This window comes from Haemaphysalis longicornis, unplaced genomic scaffold (genome assembly GCF_048455015.1).
Source record: "Haemaphysalis longicornis isolate Haplotype H1 unplaced genomic scaffold, Haemaphysalis longicornis Haplotype H1 scaffold_8, whole genome shotgun sequence".
NCBI classification, from domain to species: domain Eukaryota; kingdom Metazoa; phylum Arthropoda; class Arachnida; order Ixodida; family Ixodidae; genus Haemaphysalis; species Haemaphysalis longicornis.
Genome location: NW_027526445.1, coordinates 68764964 through 68782154, shown reverse-complemented (window position 1 = coordinate 68782154; position 17191 = coordinate 68764964). Strand labels below are relative to the sequence as shown.

The following is a 17191-nucleotide window of genomic DNA, read 5'->3' as shown; positions in this document are numbered from 1 at the left end:
GAGAAGGGGTCGCTTGTCGGACCCGTCCATATTTGCACACAGTAACACGGTGACTCGCTTTTTGCTCTGCTTACCTCTGTGGCACTGTTTTCCTTTTAAGTCGACCGTCTTTGCTGGCAGCATTTCATAAAAAAGCCCGGTTTCGTCCGCATTGTAAATGTCGGAGGCAGAGTACTTTTCTACGATGCTCGCAGCGCTCGTCGCGATCCACGATGAGGCACCGTCAGAGTCTGCAGAAGCTGACTCCCCGCAGAGCACTTTTCCGACGATTTCGTGGTGCTCTTTGAATCGGTTTAGCCACCCGGCACTTGCCTTGAAGTTCTCGCTGATGCCTAAAATGCAGGCGTAGTTCAGTGCCTTCTGCTGAATCAAACTGCCGCTGATTGGTATGTTCTTAGCCCTCGTTTCACAAAACCAGGCATACACTGCCTTGTCAAGCTCTTCGTGGGCTGGCTGGGTCGTCTTCTTGCATTGAGCAGATGTGCCCGACGCTAGCGCCTTTGAAATACTCGCTTCGGACTTCAGTATTGTCGACAGCGAGCTTGGCGAGATACCGTACTCTTCCGCGATGAGTCCCTTTTTTCTTCCGGCTGCTGCCGCAGCGATGATTTCCGCCTTTACCTCGAGCGAAAGAAACTTCCATTTCTTGCTGTGTGGCGCCGCCATAGGCCCTGGCAACCGCAGACGAGACCGAGGAAAAAAAAGCACAGGTCGTAGCTGACGAAGCGAAGCGTGCAGGAGTACCGAGCTAACTCTAAGGCGCCGCTTTGCGCAAACGGCTATCCATTCAGGGGGCCCCGGTCACGTGAGCAGCAAGGTCAGTGCTCTCGCCGGCGGGCCCCGCCGGCGGGTGCCGGGCGAGCGCGAGAAAGGGCGAGAAGCGGTTTCCTCCTCCTCCGCCGCCGCTTTTGAGCGCCGTCGGAGCCGGTAATCCGGACATCGAGAAGCGGCAGCTTCTCAATGTCCGGATGTTCGGAGAAAATGTTGCTACAATATAATTTACATTGTTAGAACTTATCAAAATTAGTTAGAGTGGTTCAGTCCGTTGCAGATCGAGTGACTTGTGTCCCGGAAAAATTTCGGTGAACCGGGAGAACAATAAAAAAAGTGGTTCGTTGTGGAGGGAGTTTTAATACATTGGGGCCTATGGGATGCGGGCGGGGAATCGAGAAACCTTCGTTGAAGCGGGAATTTCGTTGTAGCGGAGTTTGACTGTAATCTCGGCTTTGGGAGGTGCCCCGCCGCCATGTGGCCTCAAAGTTATTTCGTTGCTTTAAAACCCACGCATCTTCTAGCCCGAAATCCCTAACTAGTAGTCCCCGCTCAGCGGCATTCCATGTCTGTCTGCCCTGGCCAGGCCCCCTTACATCCCTGAAGCTATCTAGCACGCAATGGAAATTCCCACAAAAGATGATCGGACCTGAGTGTAATAAGTAGACACCGACTGCGTGGAAGAAACTATTGGAAGCTCCCAACGGGGCCACTCCGTTGAGTCAGGGACTTTTCCTTCTTCTTCTTCTGGGTCTCTTGCTTCCTTGGGGTTCCTGGTGAGTTTAACCCTTTGTATCCCATGCCGTTCGTAGGCGCAAGAGCAAACGTTTAATGGCTGACTCTCTATTAAAATGTGCCAAATAACACAGAAAAAAATATATGTCCTTCAGCAAACCTTATTTATTGAAGAAAATGAACGTACACATGTGTGTACACTAGGAACACGGAGTCACTCAGAGTGGAACCTTTCAAAGCAGTTTGGTGGTCCGTCTTCTTCAACGCACATGTACACGTTACACTTCTTACCCTGAAGCCTTGTTCTCCGTGAACACTGGGGTAGCTTGCACCTTGGGGCAGTTTTCTGAAGCACTATGACAGGCAGGTGATTTACCCCATCATACCTGACGGAAGTAGGTACATGCGAAGCTCGGTTCGACAGCCAATTTTCGGTCAGAGTACGGTCGTGGAGGGGCGCTTCGTGTGACTTTTCCGACTTCATTAGCCCAAAGGCGACCTGAACCTTGAATTCGGCGAGCTGGATTTCCGAATCCTTCACGGCGCGGTACAACAACCAGCTGTTCACAACAGCAAGGTTCATCAAGTGAAAAATGATCCTTTTGTTCCACTTCTTCGTCTTCAACTCATTGCGGTAGAAAGAAAGCAGCTGGTCTGCTCTATTGACACCACCCATGCTTTGGTTGTATACTCTTACCAAGTTCGATCGGGAAACTTCGGCGTATGTTTTTGTTTTTTTTTTTCGTATCGCCGGCGAACTCCCACAGGACCTACACTATGGGTATTCCATCCAAACATGACGCTGCGGTTGTCATGCCAGTGACAAATAATAATGCCACTGTCCTTTTCTGATCGGAAATCAAAGGATCCACGGCCTTCCCCCTTCAGGCATTTTTCGGTTTTTAGTGGGCAGTGTCCAATTCTGCCGTTCCTCATGCTTGCTGTGCATCCTAATCCACGACGCCTCATTTCCAGTAGAAGATCTGCTGAAGTGAAGAAGTTGTCACAAAAGATTTATTTCCCTTCACAGCCCTCGTAGAGTCGCACAACAGTTTTTCCTCTTTCTCCGATGTCATTTGACAAATCCGTTGGTTCAATGACTAAATTGTCCCTGTCAAGCTGAATTTTGTACACATAACCAGATCTTCCAGCCAGTGTCCACTCTTTGTAGCCCCACTTTCTAGTCTTTTTGTTCATGTACCCCTTGAGGCTGTGCCGGCCTTTGAATGGTATTATCATTTCATCCACGGCAAGGCAATCTTCCATTTCTGCAGCACCCTGGAACTTATACTTCACCCGGCTGAGCAACGGACGGACCTTGTAGAGCTTGTCGTAGCCATCTTCTTCCTTTTTCTTGTCGTTGTCGTTGTTGCAGGCATGGAAAAGTGAGATCACTTCGTCAAAGCGATTTCTTGGCATGCAGTCCGCAATGTGGGATTGGCGCAATAACCGGGACCAGTACATGTGCCTGAATGGCATGGACACTACAGACATGTACAGGACCATGCCGAGAAATTTCCTCATTTCTTCCTAACGTCACAGGTTTTACTCTCGTCCAGTTGCTCTGGACCCAGAATCGGCTTGTTTCGAACGTCAGATGTTCGATGAAATCCTCATCTACCAGCTTTGAAAACATACTCAAAGGCGTTTTAGCCTCTGCCGCAAAGACGTTCGGAGTTAAAATGCTACAGTCTAATTCCGCCACAAAGAAGTCTGCTTCAACGAAATATTTCCAAGTCCCCGTCAGCTAGCCATAGAAGTCAATGCAACAAAGTCCTCGCCACAACGAACCATTTGTCTGGCTTTCTTTCGCTACAACACAATTTTTGATGGTTTGGGCTGGGTTTGAACAGTTATTTTACAATAAAATAAGCATAGCGCCAGCTGTCTGCAACTTTTTATACGTTCAGGACGCTTAGTTTCACCGAAAACATGCGCGGTGCGGCCACACTGGCACCCAAAACAAGAAAAAAACTCAGGTGGACACCATGGTGATAACTAGAGACCGGAAGTTTAGGCACTAAAAAAACGGGTTTTAGGCGCCTATTGAAGGCGCTCAAAATTGAAATTTAGGCATATATAGGCACTAAGTACTACCATATAGGCATATATAGGCTCGAATAATATTTACTCAGGCGGCGTATTTCAGTGCAATTTTTCGGTTTAGAGTAAACACAGGCTACAAACATCGGTATTTTGAAAATGCAATTTTATTTTCTTCATAAAACACTCAAGGGTGACGATTTCAAGATATCTAGGGTGACGCAACACTGTGCGAAAGGCTGTGGAAGCAGTGGCAAACAAGCACCATCTCCAGGTTTTCGGGCTTGAAGTTGTGCCTTCTGTCAGTCAATATCGTCTTGTACGCAGAGAAAGAACGCTCCACATCCACTGAGGTTAGCGGAGCGTACTTGTACTTTGGCACGTTGGATGTTTTGATTCCATCTGGAATCGCGGTATGTCCGCCGCTCAAAACCTCAGACAGTTCCGTCAGCGTCGAAAATCCGGGATTTCTGTCCAACACAGACTTAAGCTTCTCTATAGCTCTGTCAGCAACCGGTCCCCTGGGAGCACTAGCGAACCTTTCCTGTGCGTCCAAAATCAGCTGAATATTTTCAGTCAGCGTTGTGCCCGAACTTTCAAGTTTCTGTATTGTTGTTGCCAAGAACGTGAAATGGGCACACAAATAGGCCAAGTCACATGCAAGTGTAACATCATGTAGAACCTTCTGGGCCCTTCTCACGGCGACACTCTCATCTTCAGCAAAGCTGCTTACAACAGCCTTGACACCGTTTAAGTGTTGGTTGTAGTATTCCACTGCCGTCAGCCAAGTTCCCCAGCGGGTAACAACAGGCTCCGGTGGAAGAGGTACACCCGGCAGCTGCTCCCTGAAAGCACGAACGCGGGAAGGAGCCTTGAGGAACACCGCCTTCCCTACAGCTATCAGTTCGTTGACCGAACTGAACGACTTTCGTAGCTCTTCACACACCCGATGAATCCCGTGAGCAAGACAAGTGACGTGCAATAGTTCTGGGTAAAAAACCTTGAGAAGTGCACCAGCCTTAAGCATATAAGCTGCTGCATCTGTGTAGAGCAGCAGTACTCGGTCGTCGTGGGCTCCGGAGGGGTACAGAAGCTTCAATGACGAGTTCACGAAGCGGGCGATGGTCTCTCCGCTAGTTTTTTCTAGCTCTTTTGAGCAAACCAGGAAGGGTGTTGTTTTCTCTTCTGCGTCAAGCTTTCCGACTACAAAGTGACCGAGTACTCGTCCGGTGACATCTGTCGTCTCGTCCACAGAAATCCAAATGTGGAATTCACCGATTTCTCTTCTAATTTCTTGTAGCGTCTTCTCGTACAGTGGTCGCAGGTACTCCTTGCGAAGAGTCGACTCTGATGGTACCTTTTGTTTGCAGTACTTTTGCAAGAAATTCTTGAAAGTCTTGTTTTCGATTTTCGCCCAAGGGATGTTAGCAGCGACTAATGCTTCGCACAGGTCAGCGCTGAATTCACTTTTTTTTCCTTGAGCAATACTTTCAGCCAGGAACGATTGTCTTGATGTCGACGGCTGGTTGCGCAGAGCATTGGCTTGATGCAGTGCTGTTCTTTCATGCTGCTGCAAGTGGAACTTTTTTTCACAGGGTACCTGCGCGAAGAAAACAGTAACGAAAACTAAGATATTGCGTAAGGCACGTGAAACGTTGCTAGTGTACTTTTGCTTTTAGTCATGTAGAGTTGTAAACCTGACAATAGCTCAAGGAATGGCGAAGTTGGCCAGCTGCGCAATAGCAGGTAACCGTTTTTAAAATCATGATGCTTATACAACAATCCGACCAACACTGTGCCGGAAATTTTCAATAAGGAAGCCAGTTCCCGAATTAGGTTGCAAACATTGCACAACAATGAATAGCAGTTACCGTAAAAAGTTCTTAAAACGCACATTATTGGCAAGTTCTGAGCATTCAGAATAAATTTAGCGTAAGCACTGTTGGAGGCGTCACGTTTACGGTTGGTCCAGTGTTCACGTCAAGTGCATGATATCGTTAATTAAGATCAAGTGGAAAGTATTGTATTCTCACCTGCTTTCCGCAGGGTTGGCAGAATACTGTTTCTCCGTCGACGGTGTAGCACTGCGATCCACTGGTCCATTGCCGGATAAGGACACTTTTCGGCGTCTTAATCTTCGGCATTCGTCGGCAGGCTTCGGACGGATTACGGAGAGAGCAGAAACGCCAACTACGCTGACGTGCTGGCTGTAGTGATAGGGTCAATAGGTTTTCTCTTAATCTTGCCACAAGCTAGCCTCGCGCTGCCTCTCTAGGGCACGCTCTAGCCTCGCCCGCGTGCAATCTGCGCTGCAATATTCTCGACACCAAACAAATCCGACCTTTTTTTTTGGGGGGGGGGGAGGGATTCGCGAGCAATTTGTAATTGTTTTGCATTGTTTAGAAAGGCTTTTCGAAATCCCGTCCGAGGTAAATAAGTGGGAAAGGGTTCAGATTTATTTGCAATTTTTTAAGCAGAAGGAAAGGCGTGAAAGTCAATGTTGCGCATCTTGCCGAGAGAGTAGCTGTGCTTTCCCGCAGTACCGTCCTGGCCTTGAGAGGTAGGGCTTCCATTGGCCGGCTCCCTCGCAGGCTGGCGCTTGCGCGCTATCGTTGGGGGCGCTAGCAGACGACGCGCCGACGGAACCCGCAAGAATCTTTTTATGCCGCTAGCATTCAATAAAAACCCTTAAAAATGCTAAATACAACGTTTTCAATTGCTCTCTTGTTTTCTTCCAAACAAGCCAGTGCGAACCCATTTCCAACGCCAGCGCGCCTCGTCATTTTCATTGCTTCATACCCCCATTCACAAACATACTGTTTTCTATACTCGCTGCACGCCGACTGGTTGGGGGACAACGCGTACTCTTTATTTTCACCTTGCATGCCTTGCAGACTAAATTCGACGAGACCATTCCTCAAAACACGTGTTCTCCTGTCTGTGACAAAACAATTTATGCCACTGTTAGCACTGTATTATTGCGCGAACAATATATAGGGCATTTCGGGTAATATTTCCGTCGCTACGCGTCACTCTGTCAAACAGCCAGCGACATAAACCCAAAAACGGTAAAGTGAGATAGCGCTTAGAGATCGCCGGCTGCGTGAGTGACGAGAGCGACGGTGCTAAGAATACTTTAACAGGAGTGCGACTGAGCGGCAGCTGCCTCTGCAGACGTGCCCGTCAGTCACGGGGAGTCTCGGCGGGTCTCTGTGACTCCTGCCACTGATTGCCCGCGTTGTATAATTATCGAGCACGCAGCCAGTTTAGGGTGGCAAACGAGGAAGAAATGAAAAATACTGCGGCTAATGGCGATACTGGCAGACTACAAAAGGAAAGACAGGCAGCCAAAGCCGCTGCTAGAGCGAGAAAACGAGACCGCTGAGATTATTAGAACGCTAAGCATGGTTGGCATAGTGTAGGAAGAAGATGATGATATTTTTGTGGTTATACGCTTTACTGAGTGGGGTGAAAGAAACTCTGCGTGGCGGATGTCTGAAGAGAAAGGAATGAGCATCGGGCGAGGCCTCAAGTTAGCAATGGAGAGAGACAAGATGCTCATGCATTCCCATCAGTCCAACAATAGATTTCCTTTTTTTCCATCGAGATATACGACTGATTGAGGCAAAGTCTGTACTCGACAGCACAAAAAAGGCATTTATAGGCGCTTAAAAGCTTGTATAGGCACGAACCTCAAAATAGGCACGTATAGGCACAATCAACTATTGCTTAAAATGTTCCCCTTCCTTTAGTTCATGCTTATATGTTAAATAGGCTCGATACGGACTGGAATAAAAAATGGGCATTTTGCCTAAAGTTCCGGTCTCTAGTGATAACGTTGCGGCGGGCCGTCTTTACACGAGGTGCAAGCCAGGTTCGCCAAGCCGGAGCTATAGCTAATCCGTATCCAGTTGAAATCGCGCAAATGTGCTCTGCATCTGGCATGGCTGCTGGCGCAGCGGCGTCATGTATGTGTTGTAAGCAGCTGCCCTTGCAGTTTTCCTGCTACAATTCTTCAAATTCAAGAGCAAAAATATCGTTTTCGTGTTTAGTCTTGAACCCGCATCATCCTATCTTAGTCGCGAGCGGGCGGTCGCGATAACTGCAAGCTCGCGAGGCTTGCCTGTTAAGGTCAGTTGCTGCTGTGCCTAGTCAGAGGATAATTAAGATAACAGCGCCATTCCTGCCACAAGCAAGAGGGGGGCTTCCAACCGCGTAGCAGCTATCTGCAAGTAATCAGCTCGGTGGAAACGCCTTGTTGTACAGCAATACGCTTTGCACCTGCATTTCCTCATTTCTTCACTTGTCCCCTTCTCCTCAATGTCGCGCTCTTTGCGTGCTGGTAAAAAAACCAGATAACCATTGGTATGTTTGTTATCCGACTAAACACGACGTTACTGCGCGTCACTCTTTTTTCTAAACATTGTATTATGCTGCCAATGATGCGGAAATATGCCGTTCTATTTTTCTTGCCCTTCCGTGCTGTGTTGGGGCAGATTTCGCCTCAGCGAATTTTCGCTTCAGCAAAATTTTTTGCACGTCCCGTCAGTTTCGTTGTAGCGGGATTCGACTGTAGTAGGAAAGCCTTCGTTGATGTCAAGGTCCTTTTTTACCCAATGCCAGGTCTTTTTTTTTTATCTTGTTCTTCACAGTAGTGGACTACTACGACATCGAGGCCATCGGTGTCTGATAAGCTAGACGAATCTGTCCCACTACAATCTTGACTTGCTGTCCTTTCCGCCTGGTCATCATCGGACATTCCAAATCGGAGCATTCGCTCCCACTTGGCCAGTCGAACAAAATTCCCTGGATTTTGGTGTCCGTTAATTCATGCCTGCAGAGAGATATTGTGTTGCATTAGAAACGAAAATCTTTATGGCAAACAGTGGCCTTTTATAAAATGCAGCGACTGAAAAGCAGCCCCACAGACCCATTCGGGAAATTCAGGGGCCCCGCATTCCTGACGGCAAGACGTGTACGCAACACAGTGCGGAGGAAAAATAAGTACTTCTATTGGGGTTTTCCTAGAGGAATGGACATGAAAATATTGCTTGTGAATTCCTGTATTACGCGAGAAGTATTATAATGGAAGAAATAGCAGATAAATAATGAGATATCGATGTAATGCGGAGGTACTTACCGTGGTGGGCATTTTGAGGAAGAAGCCATTCTTTGTGTTGTGGTCGAGTTGTCAATACAGGTGGCGCCATCTAGTTAGCATATTTTGGAACTTCAATATAGCGTGAAATTCAAAAATGAAATTTCAAAGTTGGGCGATTCACACGGGATTTTTAGTGCCATTTTATATAATGGCAACATTTGTTGCTGCTGGGATACAAAGGGTTTATTGGCTTTTCCATTTTCCAAGGGGTGTGGTGCCTCGGGAGACTTATCATGGCTGGTTGTGACGGTTGCGCTTTCCAGGTTGTCCTTCTTAATGTCCCCAATGTTTTGCTGTAGCAATGCTGGGTTGTGGGGCCCTTCCAGGGTAGTGCGATGGTTGGTGGTGCTGGACATCAACCTCTGTAGTTCTAAGAGGGAAACTCCTGATTATCAGATATACAATGCAAATGTACGGCACTAACTGCTCAAATTTAGTTTATTTTGCAACATGAACAATCTGAATTCACTCTGAATTCAGTACTGAATTCACTCACGTACATGCAAAGAAACAAAGGGCCGTGAGAGATATCAATATATCCAAACCACCCTGTGCAGGGTGATTCGTTTTAAGTAGCAGGATTTCTTACTTGTATCATTCACTGATATGGGCGACACGCAAATGTAAAAAGTAGCTTTGGTCTAACGGTTCCCATTACCTGTTATCTGGCTCCGTCCACGAGGTTGAGTGGGAGCAAGCCCGAGTACCAAATCTCTGGCTAGTAGGCTTTTGTTGTTGCTTGAGCCTGGGGCCTTGGTCGTGGTGAGATAAACTTTTTCAAGTCGTTACCCTACAGCTTTTTGCGTTGGACCATGTGGGCCTCTGCAAGTCGTTACCCTACAGCTTTTTGCGTTGGACCATGTGGGCCTCTGCTAGATGTCTCTTCAGGTCGCTGGTGCTCACCCCAGCAGTGTAATGTTTCCCATCACAGCACATCAGCATAAACAATCGGTGGGTGTTGCTTTGCTTTAAAAGTAATTTTTACCAAAATTACAATATCGTAATAGAATTCACATATCTGCAACTCCCTGGCGGCAATGGATTGTACCAACTCAAACAACGTAAAAGAGCATGGACACGCCACCAATATGTATGTAAGGAGCATTGAAATGAGCAAAATGAAAAAAAAAAAAAAGAGGCGTACTTGCTCCCAAAATGGTGTCTCCTAATCCAAGTTCCTCGTGGCATCCAGGCATAGCGTGCGGAACTGCTGGTCTCCAGTCATCCTTTGTTTACCGTCCTTCACGCAGACGCGGTTGTCAAAGTGATTCTAAACATCACTGGTCGTGCCGGCAAACACAGTGGGAATAATATTGATACCTGCTTCTGGTTCTTAGGGCCTAAGCTGTGGCTATCCAGCTTCCTTCTTTATGATGTATGAGTAGCTGGTTTCTGGGAGCTCCTCAGAATGGCCGTTTTTTCATGTTCTTGTTCAGAGGCACCAGGTAAGGTTTCTTTTTTTCTGGTTTGTCTGGTACAACTAGCTTGTGCTTTCCAGCACATTTTCGGAGCTCTGTCAATGTTGCTCAGAATTATCAGATGTGTCGGGGAGCTTCCTTGCAGGCGTTTGGAAAACAGTGTCAAATTTAATCTGGAGTGAGTCACTCAGCTTGGCTGGTGAAAATTGCTGCAGGATTTAAAAACAAGGAGCCAGGGTCATCACGAACAGAATTGGTGATGCCGACATGAATGGAAGAAAAGATAGCGACACTCTCTTCGTTTGCTACCATCTTGTATAATGGTATAATGCGTCGTCGAGGATTTCTAGGAACTGGTCCCAGGCCTCCTCATTTGGCTCCAGCTTGAGCACGCGCTGCAGCTTTTTGGTGTGCTCGGCCAGCACAGAGCTGTCGTCGATTAGCGCGGCTGCTGGGACGGCTTCATCGCCCCCCTCTCCTCCTGCATCGTCGTCAGCCTGCGGACTCCCTCCCATGCTGGGGCATTCCTGCGAGAACAGCTGGGTGGGTGTGGCAGACCGGTCCGACTGGCTAGGAGTAGACCGCCTGCTGGCCTGCGGGAGAGGGGTGTTTGTTAGACGGGGGGTGCTCTGTTGGCTTTCCTCTCCGTCGCCACGTTCCGGGCTGCTGGGAGCTTGGGAGTTCTGCCGGCTCGCAGCGCCGCCTGATGCCGGTGTGGCTTGTGTTGGCGGCTGCCCCTCATTCTGCCCCTCGTCATCTCCTGGGGTGGTGCTTTGCTGGGAGCTGGCTGCACGCTGTCGCTTGGCCCCCTCTTTCTTGTGCCAAAGCGTGTGATTGTGCAGGCCCTTCCTGGAAGGGAAGGACGACGGGCAGTCAGTGCACTGGAACCGTTGCTGTGTGGGGGCTGCGGTGGCCCTGCCATTGGCCAGGCAAGGGTGCGTTGTGGGCTTTGCACCTAGCGTGTCCCCACACAGGGCACAGAGGTTGACCGTTCGGCGAATTCGCATGCCGTGGTCTCCCTCGAGGTGCCTCTGCAGTGACTGGCGCCTGTTCGTCCATGCAGCAGCTGAGTAGGCTGAGGTGCAGCCCGTCTCTGTGCACCTGAAAGGCTGAGGGGCTGGAAATGAGATAAAGAGTGTATCTCCATCTCTGCGGGGTTGGTGCCCCTCATCTGGTGGTGGAGTGGGCGGGGTTTCAGGGGTCCGCGGTGTGGGCACCGGGATTCCGCTGTTGCGGCGCCTGGCTACTGTAGCCCTTTTGCTCGCCATTGTGGCGGTGCGTCAGGTTGTGCTGGGCCTGGTCATTCTGCTCCTGTGAAAGAACAACAGAAAAGCAAGGAAGTTAGTGCGAGGTAAAGCAGGAAGCAAGCGTGTAGGGCAGTGTTTCTATAAACACCACCCTACGTGTGAGCTGGGTTCAGTTAGGGCAGATTGTGCATTCTTAATGCAGGGGGGAAGAAGAAGAGAGAAAAAGTAACGGAGATAGCGAGCAGATGGCGGTTTGTTTACATTGTTAGAACTGTTTTTATGCAAGCGGGGGCCTTTCGGTTATGCTAGCGAAACAAGCCATTATGCGGGAAAGTTTAGGGCAGAACTAGAGCAGAAAGTGAGAGCGGAGCGGGCATGCAGTGGCAGAATACTTTAGGGAAGCAGGCTCATGCAGCAGCGGCTTTGTACACTGGCGGCATCAATAGTGCACTGGGGAGGAGAGAGAGGGAGAGAGAAAAGCTTTTATTAAAAATATGCAAGCAGGCCTGTTTAGTCCTCACATTCCAGAGAACCTCTGGTGACGTGTTCAAGCCGCTGCCTGATGTATGCCGCCAGTTGCCTTTGCTCTTCGGTGGTGCTTGTTGCGGTCAGCCATCCTTTGTTGGGTGTGTTTGTAGTGTTGTGTATGGTTGTGCAGTTCCAGAGTATGTGATCTTGGTCGAGTATGACGTTACAGGTAGAGCAAGTAGGGGGTGGTGTGTCAGGATCTCACTGGGGAGGAGGTTGTTGGTGAGGTGGGGGACCGAAAGCTGCCTGTCTTGGCCCAGAATGTACAGGGCCAAGACCCTACCTGGCGCATCCACGTCATCCAGTGTGCTCATGATTGACCTTAGCGCCAGTAGCTGGCCCATTGTTTCGAGGCATGGTAGGCTGGAGCCCCCCAGACGCCTTGGGAGGCAGACTGCTTCCCGTGCCAACCTTTCTGTCCCACCCCCCGAAAAGAATCTTAAAATAGAGCGCGGGTAAGTTTCTGCGTGCAGTGGGCCTGCGGCTGCGACACCCTTGCAGCGTAAAAGAACTTCGGTAAAAGGATAACTTAATAAGGAAACATTTTTCATCATACGAGAATTGGAAGGTACCAGCTCTCTGGATCTCCCTCTCTACATCGCTCACTATACTTGGGAACATGTTGGGGGAAACTCCCGCCCTGTCCATCAGAATGCCTAAGCGTCAAGCCTCTGATACTTGACGAAAACCCGACGGGAGATCGATATCCCCCACACCAATTGGTAGCACCGTGCTTTTGTCTACGTTTAGTTTGGCACCGGATAGCGAGGAGTAACACTGAAAGTCTCGAACGACTTCTCCTATGCTATCCGAGTCCTTGAGGAACACTGACACATCGTCTGCATACGCAAACACTCTTACTACTTCAACTCCTGGGAGAGGCAGTCCTCTTATCTTTCCGTTCCCTGCCAGCCTACGAATGAACGGGTCTATGGTGAGAACAAAGATCAAAGGTGAGAGGGGACACCCCTGCCTCACTCCCCTTCCCACCCTGATTGTGTCTTGAATGATGCCGTTAGTGACCAGGTCACTACATACTTCACTGTATAGCGATTTCAACAGTTTTATGAAATCTTTGGGGAAGCCGTACGCTGCCAAAACACTGTATAGGTATGTATGAGAGACTCTATCGAATGCGTTCTGCTGGTCCAGGGAAAGAAAGACACCCGAGTTTCCTGTTAAATTTGTGTAACGGAAAAGGTCGCATGTTAGAGTAATTGCATAAAAAATGTTGCGTCCTGGAACCGAACCTTTCTGCTGAGGGCAGATCAAGTCGGGCCGTACCCATTTAATTCTGGACACGGAGAGGCACGAATAATTTGTAGTCGCTATTTAGAACTGTGATAGGCCTGTACGAGCATGGAAGAGTGTGGTCGTTTCCGTTTTTGTGAAGGAAAACCAGGCGTCCTCTCCTAAAAGATGGTGGGATGCTGTTGGTTGTTATGATGTTGTTTACTAGTTAAACTATTTGGTTTCCTATAATGTGCCAAAATGTCCTATAGAACTCTGTGGGCAGGGCCTAGGGGAGGAACCTGATTTCATCTTTTTCAGAATCTCAAGTAGACCTTTAATAGTCGTTGGTCGTAAAAAGCTTTCACCTTTTTCCCTGTCTACCTGAGGGAGTTGCCCCACAAGGGAGGCTATTCCCTCTAATAGGTGTTCTCTTCCAACTGTGTGGGGTCCTGCCTCTTAAGTTCCTTAACAAAATTGGTAAAGCACGTCTTGATGTCGTCTGGATGAGATGTCATCATGTTTGATGACGACATAACCTCGGTAATCACAGTTGGTTTTTCCTTGGTTGCCTGGAAGCGGTTTATTTTCCTACTCCCCCCCACAGGGCCCATGCCTATTAAGGGGGGACGCGGCTTTCAACTTCGGAAAAATGACCAAAACGTCGTTTTTTTGAAATCCACATATTCGGCTTCTATGTTTCCTATTCTATGCATCTGCAAAGTTTTTACGCTGAAAAGCGTCGGAAAGTGGCACAAAAAAATACTTTTGTCAGGCGTGGTGACAAACTATCAGCGCAAAAGGGCGAAAAAACGGCAATTTTCGGAGCGCTCTATCTCCGCAACGGTGGCACCGGGCGCGGCCATTTTGATATGGTTAGATCGGCCGAGCGATCGTCTTTCCCGTTCCGCTCGCCTCTTTTATCTTCGTTCCTTCACAAACGCACAAACGGCAGAAAAGAAACGACGCACAAACGAAGCTAGAAATAGATGCTGAAGCGCTATTGGTCCTTCCGTCGGGGCGCAGAACAACGACCCTCCTGATTGGATGTCACGGGCGCAACGCAAGAAGGCGGCCGCCTGAGCTGCGTAGCGAGCGGTTGGAGTTCATTTTCGCGGCTTCGCTCGGCCGAGTATCTGTTCAATCTATGGTATTCAACACGGACGTTATCGCGGTGGGAATGCCAGAGATAACGAGCCAGATTACGGGAAGTTGTGTGGCTCGAAAGGAGGAGGTCATCAAATACTTCGTGGTGCGCGTGACTCTACCGTCGCCAGACCCCGGAGGGTGACGCGGTGTGCGCGCTTGCGATAGCGGTTCGTGAAGTGAACTTTTAGTCGGGTTTGCGATGTTTACACGCTTAGTTATTGCTGTGTTTTGACTGTGGGCTCGCTAGCCTTGAGAAAGGAACGGTCGACGCGTCAAACGCTGCGGCGCGTACGGCATAGCCGGCGCGCATTGGAGCAGCATATGACTGGGCAACCGGTTACGATTGAACGCCAGTACTTGTAATAAATGCCTGCGACGTTAGATTTAATCTTAAAAGCGACCTGACCAGCCATATCAGGTATAATCAAAGTTCGATATGTCGCGGTAAGCGTGCGCTGCGATGCGCGCGAGCCATATCGCCTTTCTTGCGCAACGTTTCCCGTGCACTTGTAATTTTCATGCAAGCAGGTTTGAGTTAGTAATATAGAAATAAAAATATGTTCTCTGCATTAAAAATGTACGTTACTGTCGCAGCATTTAACAGTGATTTTTTAGTGAAATTATTGATACCATTGCTTAGGGCATACTGGCTTTGCTGTGATAAATATTGGATGCCTTGAATGTCAAAAGTAGTAAAAAAATATGCTCTTGCATTGAAGTTAGGAGTTATGCAGAATACTCTACCAAGCTTCAAAGTAGCTCATTTTCATCCTTGTGGTATGCAAACTTTTGGCAATGAACACCTGCACGTATGAGTACTAAGTTGCTGTGCCAGGCAAGATGATAAAACATTAGAAAAAAGCCAAAAATGTTCAAATTTAAGTACAAAAAATGCTTAACTTGTTGCCATGGTGACAACACTGCAAAAGGAGGCTGTTCAGTGCGATACAGCCAACTAGCTAACCTACTTTGCATTGAAAGCCCATTGAAACCCATCTCCCCCTTCATTTGGTCTGCAAAGTGGGGTATGTACTCTTCACAGAGGAGCTGAAAATGATGTTTTCTGGAAGGAGAAAGGCTGTAAAAGGCACTCCAATTTCAAGGCAAGGCATTTCAGAAGCCCCATGTTCAAAAGGACATGAAAGGCTACAACTGTGACGACTTTTGATAAGTGAAACCTATGTTGCAACTTCGGAAGCCGTTTTCTCAAAACGGCTTTTCGGAAGCCGTTTTTTTTGCCACCTGTGTCGCTTGTACCAGGGATTTCTTTGTGACCGCTGGGTCTATTTTGATTCCGTTTCTTGCATTACATTCCTTGATGAACAGTTCAGGTCGTGACACTCTTGGTTGTCCAGATTTGTTTTTTGTGATTTTTTTATTCAAATAATCATTCACAGTCAACATGCCTATTGCACATTAACCTCTAAAAAAAATGAAAACTAAAAAACATTGTGTTGTAAAAAAAAAAATTCTAAAACTGTCACGACCTCGTCCATTCATTTGGGAATGCAAAGCACTTCGAACAAGTTTTCTATCATGTTTTATAAGCCGCTCAAGCTCGCTCGGTACAAGCGAAACAGAAAGAAAATTTAATACATAAAAAAGTTTTCAAAATATTAGTTTGAAATTTTTATGGTGTTATCACGGAAGCATTTCCAGTTGTTGTGCCAATTTTCATCAAAATCCACAAAGAAATAAAAAAGTTGATTTTGAAAGCCACGTCCCCCCTTAAAGGCAGTTCCAGGTGGGGACAGGCGTTGTAGGCAGGGGCGGATCCAGAGAAGCTTCCAAGGGGGGGCTCCCACAGAAAAAAAAAAAAAAAAAGGTATGTGTGCCCATGCATGTGTTTGTGTGTGTATGTGTGCGTGGGGCCGCGGGGGAGGGGGGGGGGCAGGCTGGTTGTTAGCTTTTTGGATTAGACCACTCCACACCTCAATGTTTTGGAGTGGTCTCAGTAGAGTGGTCTCAGAGAACGAAAATACACGGGTCAAACAATACACAAAAGCGGCGTAATCTCACTAAACTTTTCAGAAGAAATAGCTTGATCCGGTCAGCTCAGTGTGTCTAAAAAAGTGTCAATAAAATTGTGGGAGCAAACTAAACGCAGTGGGGTATGCCATAGCGGCGAACCGAGAATTAATTTAAACAACCTTCAACATACAACTTTAAACCACCTTCAACATACAACTAAAATATCAGTTGCCTAGTACCAGTAGGATTCACGGCTGCGAATATTGGTCACTGCGTAGGTAATAAGAATTGACAGTACTTTTTCTTGAAAGAAGTTTGAAACATGGGGGAAACATCTCGCACAGCTACATCAAACAAGAAAGCAGTCGTTTTTTATGCTTCTTTATTTATTTTGCATCATAACATAAAAAATCGCGTCGGTCCGTACACTTCCAACAAGAACCACGGAGGGCTATCATAATTGTTATAGCGGCATAACACTGCTACTTTGAGGATGTCATACAATTCACTCAAATGAAGAAAAAACATATATATGATGCACTCGTGAACTTCAAATGAGAGACATTATTTACACAAGTGGAGTTCTGCGCATATTTATAAGAGAGAGGTATGAAAAGACAAGTGCTGACACCATACATCAACATATTTGAAAATAAAGGCATGTTTATAACCGTACACCTTTCACTTAACATCAAAAAAAAAATCTAACTGGAGAGGTATTGTTCAACTTTTAGAAGTCACTGTCACACTCACATAGAAAATAGCAGCCTGCGCTTCCCACCGTGGGCAAAACGTTCGATGACTCAGCTAACGTCAAGAGAAATGTCCCGATGAGTCGCCAGCAAAGCGAGACCTAGCAGCCGCTCCTCGCCCATGGTCGATCGGATCCAAGTTTTCAGCCTACGTAGCGTAGAGAAGCTTCTTTCGGCTGTCGCCAC

General features: G+C 47.7%; 1 protein-coding gene and 1 long non-coding RNA gene across 2 annotated transcripts; both read right to left on the bottom strand.

Moving 5' to 3' along the window:
• Positions 1-3698: 3698 nt before the first annotated feature.
• LOC144149386 (uncharacterized) lies at positions 3699-8527 on the bottom strand. The gene is made up of 2 exons (XR_013318292.1): positions 5583-8527; positions 3699-5149 (listed from the first exon to the last, which is right to left on the bottom strand). It is a non-coding gene; the product is annotated as an uncharacterized LOC144149386 (long non-coding RNA).
• Positions 8528-8547: 20 nt separating this feature from the next.
• Positions 8548-15632, bottom strand: LOC144149380 (uncharacterized). Its single transcript, XM_077680944.1, has one exon. It carries the CDS (start codon positions 11394-11396, stop codon positions 10434-10436), a length of 963 nt encoding a protein of 320 aa, XP_077537070.1. The 5' UTR covers positions 11397-15632; the 3' UTR covers positions 8548-10433.
• Between the last annotated feature and the right edge of the window lie 1559 nt (positions 15633-17191).